The sequence below is a fragment of the Blennius ocellaris genome (assembly GCF_963422515.1).
Source record: "Blennius ocellaris genome assembly, chromosome: 7".
In the NCBI taxonomy this organism is placed as follows: domain Eukaryota; kingdom Metazoa; phylum Chordata; class Actinopteri; order Blenniiformes; family Blenniidae; genus Blennius; species Blennius ocellaris.
In genome coordinates, this window is record NC_137656.1 from 3,672,974 (window position 1) to 3,687,456 (window position 14,483).

Here is a 14,483-nt window from a genome sequence, read left to right on the forward strand (position 1 = left end):
GATTAAACAACTTCATGTTGAACGCCTGATGAAATAACTTTCTTTCCAGTGTCGGAGCTGAGGGCGGTTCTGTTGGGGAACGGCTGGTCTGAGAGAACCTCAGTGGGAAACTTCCTACTGCGAGACACTAAATTCAACACGGAGGAAGAACTGAGTCAATGTCTCTGTGTCGGCAGAGAGTCATTGGACAAAACAGTCATTCTTATCAACACCCCAAACCTCCTGCACCCCAACATCTCTCAGGAAGAACTGACACGACATATAGACATTTGTGCGAGGTGCTCTGATCCTGGACCTCATCTGTTCCTGCTGGTCATTCATCCTCAAGACTTCAGCGAGGAGAACAGTCAGAGCCTTCAGTCCATCATGGAGAACTTCAGTGAGCAGTCATGGAATCATTCAGTCTTACTGATATCAACACCTGAAGAGGAAACGTCGTCGCCTCTTGAGGAAACTTTCCCCCCATTGAGAGACTTGATAAAGAAATGTAGAGTCACACTGTCGTGGAACCAAAACCTCCAACAGGACCTGTTGACTGGCATTTGGGACGTGATGAAGGAGAACAACGGAGAGCATGTAGAGGTTTTCAGAGATGCACATTCAGATTTCCTTTCTAGTCCCAAAAATGTGAAGCAAGAACCTTCGACGAGCTTCAACCAGGATCCAGCGGCAGGAAACAGTAAGTAGACAAACCGTTATACCGTTATATTGGCGCAAAACCTTGCAATGCTCATTTTAGAACTGGCCCTGAACTAGCTCTGGGTTCTTTCTGGTGGAAAGGCCCTAACAGTCATTTCCAATAAAACCTGACCTCACATCAGCTGTGTAAATATTCTTAATTTTAAATGTTTGAAGGTGTTTGGTTCTTATCCTCACTCTTATTCATGTTTTCATTCCAGCACATGGACTCAGGATCATCTTGTTTGGGAAAAGTGATGATAAGAAGACATCACTGGGAAACAGCCTCACTGGAAAACAAGAGTTTAAAGTGCCATCTATATACTATGGAGGAAAACAGTGTGTGTCTGTCAGTGGAGAATGGAACAGAAAACCTTTCACAGTGGTGAAAACTCCAGACTTCTTTAAAATGCCTGTGGAAGCAGTGAGAAAGGAGATGAAGAAATGTGTGGACTTCTGCTCTCCAGGACCAAATGTCCTGCTGCTGCTGGTGAAGCCCTCTGAATTCACCGAAGACGACAGAAAAACTCTGATGTTCATCCTGAGTCTGTTTGGTCAGGATGTCTTCAAACACTCCATGGTTGTCCTGACCCATGAAGAAGAGCGTCATGACACAGTAGACCAACTTATCCAGGACTGCCGGCAAAACGTTCACAGCATCACGAACAGGAAGGATCCTCCCAAAACCGAGGTCCAACAGTTGATGCAGAAAATGGAAGATATAGTGAGCACCCAGAGAGGAGAGTATCTGATAGTAGATAAAGAAACAGATGTTGTAGCAGTGACAAGAAAACAGCAACCTTGTGTGAACCTGGTGTTGTTTGGCAGAAGAGGAGCAGGAAAGACGTCAGCAGTCAATGCTATACTGGGACAAGGAAGGTTTGGACCAGCTGCCAACTCCTCAGAGTGTGTCAGAACCCAGGGAGAGGTGTGTGGGTGGTGGGTCTCTGTGGTGGAGCTGCCTGCTTTGTATGGAAGACCTCAGAAGGAGGTGATGGAGGAGTGTCTCAGGTGTGTCTCCCTCTGTGGTCCTGAAGGTGTCCACGCCTTCATCCTGGTCCTACCTGTGGGTCCACTCACTGATGAGGACAAGGAAGAGTTACAGACCATCCAGAAGACCTTCAGCTCTCAAGTCAATGACTTCACCATGATTCTGTTCACTGTGGACTCAGATCCTTCACATCCAGATGTCGTCAACTTTGTCAAAAAAGACAAGAACATTGAGGAACTACGTAAGAGCTGTGGAGGAAGATATACCATTGTCAACATCAACAAGATCCAAGTGTCTGGCCTGTTGAAAGCCGTGGGACAGATGGCCAACACTTTCACCATAAAAACGCTAGCATTAGGACAAAGGATTGACATGATTCAAAAAGACACGAGAATCAATGAACTCGAGGAACTGCAAAAGGGCAAACAGACTGGTGAGTTCAGGATGTGTTTAATTGTTAGAATGTTTTCCTTTCACAAAATAACAACTGACAACGTTTTCTTCTGCAGGTGTTAAAGGGATGCTGAGGCCAGACTGTCTCCGAATCGTTCTTCTCGGGAAGACCGGCAACGGCAAGAGCTGCTCAGGAAACACCATCCTGGGAAGAAATGTGTTTAAATCCAAATCAAGCCAAAAGTCAGTCACTAAACTTTGTGAGAAAGAAGTGTGTAAAGTGGACGGTCGTGACGTGGTTGTGGTCGACACTCCCGGACTGTTCGACAACAGTTTGTCCCATGAAGAGGTTCAGGAGGAGCTGATGAAATGCGTCAGTCTCCTGGCTCCGGGGCCACACGTCTTCCTGTTGGTCTTACAAATTGGACGGTTGACCCCAGAAGAAAGAGACACCCTGAAACTCATCAAGCAGGGTTTTGGAAACAATTCTGAAAAATTTACCATTGTTCTTTTCACGCGAGGAGATTCACTGGAACATGAGCATACCTCCATTGAAAACTACATTAAAGAATGTGACGATTCCTTCAAGAAGTTGATCAGTGACTGTGGAGACAGAGTCCATGTGTTTAATAACTTGAGTCCAAATAAACACACACAAGCCAGAGAGCTCATCGCAAAGATCAACGACTTGGTGAATGAGAACAAGGGCACGTGCTACACCGACGATATGCTGCAAGAGGCCGAGGCAGCCATACAGAAAGAAATGAAGAGACTCCTGAAAGAGAAAGAAGAAGAGATGCAGAAAAGGTTTGCAAACCTCGAGAGCAAACACAAGGATGAGAAGGAAGCCATGAAACGAAAAATAGAGGAGCAAAAAACAGAAATCAAGCAGGTGATGCTGCAGAAGGACCGAAAACTGAAGGAGATGGAAGCGCAGATCAACAAAGAACAGGATGAGAGGAAGAAAGAACAACACAAGAGGGAAGAGGAAGAAAGGGAATGGAGAGATCAGAAAAAGGCTTGGGAGGACAAACTGGCATTGCAGGAGGAGAAATTCAAGGCTGAATCGCAGTCTGAGGTGCAGAAGCGCACCGTGGAGATGAGAGAGCAACACGATGCCTGGGAGACGGAGCGAGACGAGTGGGTCAAGAAACGAAACAAAGAAGACGAAGAGAGAAAACAGAGGGAGGAACAACTTCTGAAGGAGTACACCCAGAAGAAACGGGAATATGAGAAGAAGAAGGAGGAGGACGAGAGCATCAGGGACGACTACAAAAAAGCGATTGAAAAATTGGAGGGTATGTTCAATGAAAAACTGGAAAACGTCAAAAAGACTTTTGAGGACGAAGCCAGGAAGAAAGCTGAGGAGTTCAACGAGTTCAAGACAAAGTACAAAAGTAAATTTGACGACCAGAAGCAGCAGCATCAGGAAAGCATCAAAGACAAAGATGAAAAATACGACATTCTGAAGGCCCTCAAAGAGCACAACGAACGAGAAAAGACGAGAAAGCACAGAGAGCAAATCAGCGACATCGTGACGTGTGTGATCAAAAAGAGGGACAATGTGACGGATATCAGTCGCTTGTTGATGAAACACGAGAGAGCGATGAAGGGGGCAAAGACGGAGGAGGACCGAGAACGGCTGCAGAGAATCCAGGAAAAGGAGACTGGCGACTTGATCGAGAAACTTCTCGAGACGGAGGAGCCTCAAAAAAACTGCGCGATTTTGTGAGGTGGGTTTGGTACGGCGCGCGAGAGAAACGTTATGTGTATTCAGTGACACAGTCGGTGGAGCCGGTGCTTGGTCTACATTAGGTTTGAATGTGCTGTAAAAGGCCTCCGTCGTACCGTCACCTATCAATTCAACTTTATTTCTCTCGATCCAAATACAACACAGTCATCAGAAAAGACACTGTTGTAGAGGAAAAACTCACCGATTCCACACGAGCGATGCAAAAAAAAAAAAAAACTCCCCTTTTCACCAGTCAGTGCTCGGACCATAAATAGATTTGTATAGATTCACGCTGATCCATAGATTTTGGCAGGAAGTTGTGTTGCTTGCAGCGAAGAGTGTTGGACTGGGTCTCAGTGCTGTCGCTGTTTTCACAATGACATTTCCTTCTGTCTCTCTGTTCCAGAGTCGGGTATGTGACCGCAGGAGGGGGTGTGATGGTGGGGCAGCGGTGCGTCCGTACGCCTCACGTCCTGCGTACCCCTGTTTGATTCCAGTCCTTGTCTGCATGTTCGTCCGCTGTACCGGCGTTGCCTTGCTTCCTCCTGCAATCCAAGGACTGGTTGGTGTATTGGTTGACCTCCTGAAGGTCAACATGTAAACATTTTTTTTAAAAAGACCAGCAATCAAGTTGAAGGTCACTCATATGTACTAATTGAAATGATACAAAATACATACATTTATATTCAAACTGTCAAATCAAGATTATTTTTAGGCCTCTGCCTGTGTTGTTTATTTTGTGTATGTGTCACAGGGTGGAAGAGAGCCTGCCTCTGACATGTGACATGTGGGCTGATGTCATACGGCCACATGGGGATGTTACTTAGGGATGTCCTGATCAGAATTGTTACCCCACCCCCCAATATTTGATCAATTTTTATTATTTTTAAATTGAGCTTTGTCTGACCCCGTTTGTCCCCTTCTTCTACTTTGAAATGACTTGCAAGCTGCTGTGCAGCTGCTCCGTGGATGTTTCACAGCAAACCACTGAAGGAAAAAGATTTGCTCCTTTCAGTGTCTGATTCATTATAAGATGCAGAAATCACCCTGATCTGATCAGGACAGCCCTCGTGTTACTATTTGGCGATCGACGCGTTTCAGTTAAATGAGTTGTGGTGTTCGTTGCAGACCTTTCCAGTTTCAGTGGAAGAAAGCGAGTGTCATTTTTTAAAATATATTTCATATATTTTTGTACATCTGATCTGGTCATGTTCAGTTTTTGTCCTGCAGCTTCAAGTTTTATTCTCACACTTTTATTTTTTGGTAACTTTCATTTCTGGTAATTGTCCTAGTTACATGGCATTTTCTTTTCTTCTTTTTTTTTAAGCAAATGTATTCAAGAATATAATCATTACAGGCAGAAGAAAATGGGAAAATAGTTTATCAGTATTTGTGGTCAACTCCATGGTTGAACCTTTGCTCTTTTCATTGAAACAGCCACACAGTGTTAGGTCTCGTTCTACATGTCAAGTCTGCTTCGCTTACCCGTTTCACCTGTGCCCTCCCCCTCCCAGTGAATTCAAACCCCTCTCCCTCTGTTGTCTGTCAGTTCTGCCTTTCAGAGCCGAGAATAAACTCTGTTTATAATGGAATTTGTCAGCGAGTCTGATTTTAGGTCCACCACGATTTGTGACGCAAGGTAATTGAGAAAATAAATTGAGAAAATATGAGTTGTTGATTTATCACGTTTGGTTACCAGACAGATCCAACCACCTCCCAACAAGCAACAGTTGCTCAACCACTCAGCGCTTACATGAAGCGATCAAGAAAGATATATGTAAATAACAGGGAGCTTCTAGGTCTTTTATTTTTTGGGGGGGTGGGGGGTCAACTGTGCTTCGAAAGGTCTATATTTTGGATTGTGATGGGTTTATCGGTTTAGAGTACATTTGATAAAATTCTCTGAATGCATTTGAGGGTCATGAGAAACATTGTTTGTTTTGCGGCATGAGCCACAATTCTTTTCCATAATTTTTTTTTAATATGATGAAAAGATTTTTTTTTTTTTACAGTAACATATTTATTCAAATTCAACTCAATTGACACATTTCATTCAGCTTGAAGAAGAAACCAAACAGTTGCATCTCAAAAGCAAATGAATTTATTCAAGTCTAACAGAGGAAACATGGAGACAGTGCAAGTTTCGCTAAAATAGCTACATAAATATATATATTTTTAAAAAGGATTTATTTTTCCATTTCACAGTAAAACAGTTGAGAGAGTAAAACACATGTACGACATTAAAACAAAAGCTCAGAAAACGGTGAATTTTTTTTAAAAAAGACAGGGGGCGCCACTGCTCCTGGCCTGCCAAAGTTCAGGCTTTGAGAGTCTGTTTCAGGTACCTGCCTAAACTCAGACTGTGGCTCTGCTTTGCTGAACAGCTTCAGATTCTCAACAGAAGTACGTTCCTGAAGAGGCAACTTCTCTACTGAAGCCCCCCGGTGGACCAGTGCCCCGACCGGAAGCATCCAACGCCCCAAAATTGACTCGGATGACAACAGCAGAAAGCTTTTAAAGGCTCAAATCTGGAAGCTGAATGGCGGATGGTCCAGGAGGAGACCGTCCAGGAGACGGTGCATGAGGGTTTTGTGTTTAAAGTGCTCAGAGCTGCCAGAACAGGTGGACGAAGGCGCCGCCTGCTGGTCAGCTGACAAAAACTCACATCGAACAGGACTGAGATCTCCGAAGGGGTTTGCAGTCGCCAAAGTGGGCCGAGTCTCGTTTTCCAGTCTCCCGACTGGACGCCACAGTCCCCGGCGAGGATTCGACGACTCCCCTTCACGGCGTTATCGAGTCCCTGAAGGCGAGGAGGAAGATGATGATGCCCGTCAGCAGCATCATCATCATCACCATGGCGGTCAGCAGGAAGGCGCGGCAGGCCGGCCGGTCCGTCAGCCTGTACAGCATCCCGGCCACGCCGCCCGGCTCGCCCGGCCGGACAGGCGGCGGGCTGGGTAGCCCCACATCCAGAGAGCGCCTCGGCAGCCTCACCGACAGTGAACTTTGACCCCACCGCTGCTGAGCCTCCGCGGACCTTAATGAGAGGGAGGAGGAGTTACTGAGGGGGATGAGAGGCGTTTTCAATAAAACAAGACGCAGCAGCAACAAAGCAGCAGAGATAAATGACCAACATACAGACGGCTCTTGGAAACTAACTGCTATTCAAGATTCAAGCATGCCGACGCGAATCACAGTTGCTGAAGATGCACGCTAATGCTACTTGGGACGTCTTTCATGGATTGCTTGAGGATTAATGAGGCTCCTCTTGCAAGTAAACTGGAGTTTAGGCAAATGGTAACTAACTCTTTGGATAATGCCAATGTGAGCAGTGGTTTCCACGAGCAATCTAAAACAGTAATCCCAGTTCTAAACTAGTGGATTTACAGGTCGGCAGAGCCTCAGACTTAAAGAAAACCATCATCCAATCAAACGCAGTTCGTTACTGATGGATTAAAGTGAGTAAACCGGGATTGAACCCCTCCTTCACCCCCAATGCTGATGATACCGACGATAGTTTCAGATACGAGTTCAAATGTCTCTTCCTGCGGGTCCAGCTTCCCCGCAGACGACGATAATCTGTACAACCCGTCTCAGTCAACACGTGGCGCCGCCCGCCTCACCTTTTCACCTGCAGCTTGCCCTTGTTGCGGACGAAGCGGATGCTGTAGACCCTCTGCATGGCGGCCGGCAGGCAGGACAGCACGCTGGAGTCGGTGGCGAGCCTGGGCAGGCCGTGGGCGGGCAGCGGCGTGAAGCGGCGGCACAGCGGGCACTGGATGGCGCTGGGCTCCGACGACTTCACGTTCATGCGCGCCAGACACTCCAGGCAGAAGGTGTGGTGACACTGCAGCAGCTTGGGGCAGCGGAAGACGTTGTTGAACTGGCTGAAGCAGATGGCGCACTCCAGGTCCGGGGGGGTCTCCTCGGGGGACGGCGACGGGAGGGGGTCCGGGTGGAGGTCCGGCGACGGGACGACGACGGAGACCTGGTAGGACGGCGGCGTGCCGGGGAGCAGGTGGAGGCCGGATGAAGGAACGGTGGCCGGATCGGAGGAGGGGAGCTGCGGGGCGGGGCCGGACAACCGGTTCGGGTTCGGGTCTGAGGGCGCCCGACGGGGGTCGGAGACCGTGGCGGAGCTTCGGCTCGTGGGGACGACCGGGGGGGACCACAAGCTGGGAAGGGAGGAGTCCGAGCTGGAACATGGCGGCGGATCGGGAGCTTCGAGCAAATCGGCGGGACTCGGATTGAAGTCTCTGTGCAGACTCATGACCAGACGGAGGACTTTGAAGCTCTGAAGAAGGAAGTCGCTGCGGAGGGCCGGACGGTCCTTTACTGAAACTCTGTGGAGGTAAAAACACAATCAGATCTCTGCTAAAGATGATTAAAACCTGGGAGTTTTGGTGCAGGACCACGACAGCTCAGTAGACGTCAGATAACAGGCAGTAAAACCATTTGTGACGGTTTTAAGCAACAATCCATACATTTTTTTTATCTAAAAAACAAACATAGGAAAACAGATCCAATCATTCAACCTTAGAGTTGAAATTACAGCAGTTGGTGGGAGGAAGATGCTCTAAAATCTGGATGTTCGCCCTTCTTAAAGAAACAGAAGAAATATCTATAAACTAATGACATCCAGTAGAAACAACCGAGAACCACATGCAGACAGCTCCCCAATGCCGCTTCCAGTGGGACACATTCCTGCCATTAGGACCAAAACAGGAGTTTAGAGAAATGGCCACCAAGCCGCTCTCCGCCGACGGAAACGCGGACGGATGGAAGCTTTTCCACACGGTTCCGCAACTACGGCTGACGCGCTCCAGTGCGAGTGAGAACAAACTGCAAATAACTGCACTCCTGTTTCAGTCCAACAAGGCAAATATTTGCATCCGTGTTCCAAGTCGGCAAACGCAAAGCACATGCAAACCAGAACTCAGCGCAGCGTCGGTTCCCTCAGAGGATTCGGTCAAACTCAAGGTTTTACTGGAGGGAACTTTTTTTTTTTTTTTAAAGCCTTAAAAAAATTCAACAGCAGCAAACCATATTGAATCAACTAAACGCACACACAGACCTTCAAAGTAAAGTTAGTTGAATTAGGCCCCATTTACAAAACAACTTTCCAGGTGAAAACGCATCATTTTTGTGTTTTTGTTTCACGTTTACGCGCCAACATATTGAAAACAATGTCTATTTTAACGGAAATGGTAGAAACTCTGAAAAACAACGTAGTGGATTGTTTTTACGGTGACTGTCAAAATAAAACCACCAAGTCCCAGGAAAATGTGGGTCTTCACAGTTTCCAGCTCAAAATTTTAAATTACAAACGCATATGATAAAGAAGATGACAGAATTCAGATTATGGAGTCGCAGGAACTCCAAAAAGTAATCCAGTAAAGTGTGGTTTATCATAGTATTTGACTTTTTTGATATAATTAAACTTACTTGCTTCTTTAAATTAAAACTACCAATATGTTATCGCTCTGATGCCATTTAATTTTTTGAGACAATTCACAACTACTCGTTTAAATTTGTTTTCACTGGTGTAAAAAAAAAAAAAGTGTTCAAGGCAAGTTTAAAAAATGTTCAGACCAATAGTATTTTATAGCTGATCACTGATGAGACCCAATGCAACTCAGTATATCTTGCAAAAGTAGAAAGCACTTCGTTGTGTTCATTTAGCCATTGCCAACTGTCCCCTTAATGTTTTTTTCAGATTCTTTTTTTTTTTTTTTAAACTGCTTATGTTAAATAAAATGTCCATTAAAAGTTGTTGGTTTTTTTTACATGTCTGAGAAATATTCTACCCAAAGTGTTGAAATAAATCTGTCCAATCTGGCAACCCTGCGGCTGTATAACCCATGTGATCAAGATGTTGCATATGCAGTTTGTTTTAAGAGGAAAAATAGACCATCTCAGAACAATCAGCTTTACATTCGAAATCTATCACATTAGTAAAAAGTTGAAAAAGTTGCACCACGACAAGCAATTAAATACAGGCTTAAAATGTATCCCCAGAGCAGAAGACAAACGAGTTCAAACTGCAGTCTAAAGCAAGTGCGTGTATTTCCTAAATAGAGAGATAACTATATTAATTAGCAGAAATATCAATTCACGTGCCTCAAGATAGACGTCACACCATAATGCAACAACGCGACCGTTTGAAGCTTTTTCTTCCACATTTAAAGCTTTTTTTTTTTCTTTTTTTTTAAAATCAAACATTAAAGCCGATTTTTACCCACACCTCTCTTGACTCGTAAACTCTCAACCACCGTGCTCCTCTCCGTCACGTCCCCCCACACCTGAAGTGAAAACGTGAAAGCGGCTGTTTTGTGGCCGAGGTTCTGCGCAAGCGCGCCCTCACCGCGTCTCCCGAGTCTCCCGGTGGGTCGAAACCGCTGGACGCTCGTGTCCTCCGAGCTCTCAGTGCGTTTGTTTTTGGGGGGGACCGACCATTTGAATAACCGACTGGAGGAGGAAACGGGTCAGTCAAATGAGCTGCGGTTGGCGGCGGGCGCCTCCCCGCTGCCTCCGCAGCGCACCTGAACCAGGTGAGCTGATTGGAGAACAGGAAGACCCAGGTCACCTGAAGAAACAGGCCGCTGGAAGAAACAGGCTGCTGGACTGCAATTTCATTGTGAACTTGTATGGTGCGTCCTTGAAACTTTCATAATCTCAATAATGATCATGATTAAAAAGTCATTAACGTCTTTGATCAGATCCAGAGGAAGGATGGACTGTGCAAGTCAATCCGTCTATATTGATACAACAGTGGGATGCAAGATATTGTTCGAGGGATGGAATAAATAAGACAATAAAAAATCTTAAAAGGCTGTACAAGTACACACACACACACACACACACACACACACACACATAGATATTAAGCGTATTCTTTGTACTTGTTTCCAATTGTCTATGCATTTGTTTTACTTGTCTTTTGAGATTTGTTATTATCTTATTAATTCCATCCCTCGAATATTTTGCACTGCACTGCTCTGTTATTTTATTTTATTTTATATTTTATTTTATTTTTATTCTATTTTCTTGTGTATATACTATTTATTTATGTATGTCGGCACCAGGGTAGACGGCAAAGTAAGAATTTCATTACACTGTGAAACCTGGCTTTTACTGTTGAAATGACAAATAAAAACACCTTGAACCTTGAACAATATCTCGCTCTATATATATTTTTTGTTTGATATCATAATCCAGATCATAGACTTTTAATAATATGTTACATGAATTATTAAATCATTTTTTTAATAAAATTTCTCATTTCTCATCTCCTCAAACCTCCGAGGGGTGAAATTAGTTTTTTTTTTACTTGTATTTTACCTCTCTGAGCAGAAGGGGGCGACAATGAGCATATAACCCGGTTTGCTGACCGCAAGGAAACTCAAAGGAGGAGAAGAAGTCGTTGTTTTTCTTGTTGTCAGGTTTTTATTGTTTCGTTGTTAAATTACACTTTCAACATGGACGCAAACCAGAGTTTTTACTGCACTGTGCTGGATGAAAGGAGTAAATTCATCTGTTACACGCGGCGAAAAGACGGAAGCTTCCGGATCTGGTGAGACGCGGCTCATCCAGAGTCCGTTTAAAATCCGGCGTTTTTTTTCTTTTGATGGTTATTGTTGAGAATTCGTCAGTGTTTGTACTCAAACTAATACCCACCCTGAATTATCAGCTACTTAATAATAATACGGCTCATTAATCGTCTTGATAGTAAAAATGGATGGTGCATAAAGTCAGGTTAACGTCGGAGGATGACAGTTTTGCCACTTCCGTGTTTGCCCGTTTCTATTTGAGGTTAAAAAAAAAAAAAAGGAAAAAAAAGTTATAATATTTGTTACAGACGATAAGCGTTTTGGGAATTTGTTACTTCTGTCATAAGGGAAAACGATAGCACTTTATCACTTCCAGTGAAGACCCTCTAACTGATGTAACTTCACCTAATATCCAGATAATTGAGCATATTTTAATAAAAATTCAGATTATATAGAATCTCCCTCCCCCCTAACATCCAGATTATACTGAGTATCTTCCTCCACTTACATCCAGATGATTAGAGCATCTTCCTCCTAACGTCCAGATTATCGAGCATCTTCCTCCACTTGCATGCAGATTATAGAGCATCTTCCTTCACTGACATCCAGATTATCGAGCTAATACGTCCCACAAGAGCATTAGCATGACCCATGTATATCACCTGAAGTGGCATCTTCATCCTCATGGCCATGATAGAAACTTCATGCATTCTCCTCTTGATAAACTGCATTTTGCAGTCTGACGGATGCTGCAGATGTTTGGAGCTCGGACTCGAGTGAAGACGCCCTGCAGCACCTCGTGAGTGTTTCCTCTCTTCATCTTGCACTTCTTCTGCTGCCGCCTTCTCCTCCTGACCGCTGCTGTTTGTCCAGAGACGGACGTTCTCGCTGAAGTCCACAGAAGAGTTCATCCTGAGACTACGGTGAGGGGACACGCCTGTGGGACACAGCTCATATTAAACTGTGATGATGATGATGATGGAATCCCCCCTGCCACTGTGTGTGTGTGTGTGTGTGTGTGTGTGTGTGTGTGTGTGTGTGTGTGTGTGTGTGTGTGTGTGTGTGTGTGTGTGTGTGTGTGTGTGTGTGTGTGTGTGTGTGTGTGTGTGTGTGTGTGTGTGTGTGTGTGTGTGTGTGTGTGTGTGTGTGTGTCCCTCAGGTCGTCCTGCAGCAGTGGGGACGTGTCTGTGCTGGTCCAGGACACCGGAGCAGAGCTGGTCCTGGGCTCCGGGTCCGGGGCTCCCAGAGTGGCCCTCAGCAGGCTGGAGGAGCCACGGGCCACCGAGGAGCTGAAGGAGCTGCTGTTTGAGATGGCCGATAGCCTGAATCGACTCCAAGGTGCTTCAACAGAGACACTACCAAAACTATTTAATAGTTACTATTAATACGACTTTGACTACTACGGTTACTTTTACTACTACTAATACTAGTATGACTACTATTACTCGGGCTACATTCCTGATATGGACTGAGAATCATGACACTTTGGGGGGAAACATTGTTCTTGTTGTCTCTTCTGCACATGCTTCTACTGAGCATGTGCAGAAGAACTGTTTATTACAGCCATAGTGTGCAGTAGCAGAATTTCCGAAAAAATTTATTTTCACAACATTTTTTTTTTTTTTTTAAGTTATGTTTTCAGTGTCTCAGAGCACGGTTGTTTTGTAAACAGACCCCAAAACGGAATGGAAATTTTTACCGTGTCCCCTGCAGGCGAACCTCCCGCTGTCAGTCCTCTGAAGAACCGGCTGAGAACACTTGCAGGTAACCTGCTAGTTACTCACAACTAGTACTCCACAGTTACGAGTCACTGCTCTAAGGAAGTGCTGGAGCGACTTCAGAAGTTACCTGCAAAGTCAAATGTTTGATGGCCTCGGTGTCTTTTACCCCAGGAAAACATAAAAACCCAGCATGAGGGTAAAATAAATGTTTTGTTAAAATCTACATTCAACCGATGAAACAGTTTATGGACCCGCTTAACAACCGATGATAATGATGAATCTGTTTTACTTTCAATGAGCATAATGTGAAGTTGTGTTTCATTTGGAGTTGTGAAGCAGTGGCTAGAGGCTGAGAGGTGTCTCACTCCTTCCTCAGACTTTGAGCCTCGACAGCAGAACGGATCGACGTCTTCCTCTCTGCCGGTGAAGAGGCGGCTTCCAGGAGCTTCTCTCATCAACCCCGGAGCCAAAAAGTACAAACACCTATCATCGTCCACAACTTCTGTTGAAGTGAAGCAAGTGTGTGAGTGCCGAATGTTTGTTTAATCTGCCTCTGTGTGTGTGTGTGTGTGTGTGTGTGTGTGTGTGTGTGTGTGTGTGTGTGTGTGTGTGTGTGTGTGTGTGTGTGTGTGTGTGTGTGTGTGTGTGTGTGTGTGTGTGTGTGTGTGTGTGTGTGTGTGTGTGTGTGTGTGTGTGTGTGTGTGTGTGTGCAGGAAGCTGCAGGCGACCGGTGTGGCCTTCGACGACGCAGATGAAGACTGAGTCTTCTTTTAACACAGCTTTGTTTTTTTTAATATTGTATTTTAACGATGACCTGGTGAAGAATGTCCGCACCTTTTCTCATGTTTGGATTTAATTTATTATGGGAATGAAATAAAATCATGTTGTGGATCATAAACCGCACCGTGAATCAAATTGTCTGCTTTTCTGCATCAATAAAAGACTTTGTTTGCATCTAAAATGTATCTTTGTCTTAGTATTTCAAGATATTTATTTTGGTGAACGTGTGTTTTTCATTATGTTGGACATTGATTATACATTTTAATTGGCAATAAGATGTCAAATTCTTCCTTAATAGAAGAAAACAAGAACAACCCCAGATTTCTCTTCAGCACTATAGCCAGGCTGCCAAAATTCAAGGCTCCATTGAACCTGATAGCTTTTATCTTTGAGCAGTAATGACTTTGTAAACTTCTTCAACCAGTAAATTCTATTTTAACAGATGATGAATTCTATTCCAAACATGTAAAAAAATAAGTGTGCTTGCACACTCCAGTTTATATTTAATGGCACTGGCTTCACATGTTCAAAAGGGGGGAGGCAGAAGTAAAATTGAAGACAATACTCCCCAAAACTGTGTCGTTATTGTTGTCAACACCCTCATACACCTGGGACTGTTTCCTGTAGTTTATTATTAT

The 14,483-nt window shown here is 44.7% G+C and overlaps 3 protein-coding genes across 3 annotated transcripts; 2 read left to right on the plus strand and 1 right to left on the minus strand.

Annotated features, from left to right (window-relative positions):
* Positions 1-247: 247 nt before the first annotated feature.
* LOC308132122 (GTPase IMAP family member 8-like) lies at positions 248-5,346 on the plus strand. The gene is made up of 4 exons (XM_080499093.1): positions 248-679; positions 900-2,102; positions 2,179-3,795; positions 4,201-5,346. The coding sequence occupies exons 1-3, from the start codon at positions 367-369 to the stop codon at positions 3,792-3,794; spliced, it is 3,132 nt and encodes a 1,043-aa protein (XP_080355219.1). The 5' UTR covers positions 248-366; the 3' UTR covers position 3,795; positions 4,201-5,346.
* Positions 5,347-6,575: 1,229 nt separating this feature from the next.
* Positions 6,576-8,064, minus strand: LOC308132751 (uncharacterized protein; the record flags this gene model as incomplete). Its single annotated transcript, XM_080499933.1, has 2 exons — positions 6,576-6,831; positions 7,418-8,064. 2 exons carry the CDS (start codon positions 8,062-8,064, stop codon positions 6,576-6,578), a joined length of 903 nt encoding a protein of 300 aa, XP_080356059.1.
* Positions 8,065-11,224: 3,160 nt separating this feature from the next.
* Positions 11,225-13,993, plus strand: paxx (PAXX non-homologous end joining factor). Its single transcript, XM_080499100.1, has 7 exons — positions 11,225-11,367; positions 12,083-12,143; positions 12,218-12,267; positions 12,504-12,682; positions 13,058-13,108; positions 13,442-13,538; positions 13,779-13,993. Exons 1-7 carry the CDS (start codon positions 11,273-11,275, stop codon positions 13,825-13,827), a joined length of 582 nt encoding a protein of 193 aa, XP_080355226.1. The 5' UTR covers positions 11,225-11,272; the 3' UTR covers positions 13,828-13,993.
* The last annotated feature ends 490 nt before the right edge of the window (positions 13,994-14,483 follow it).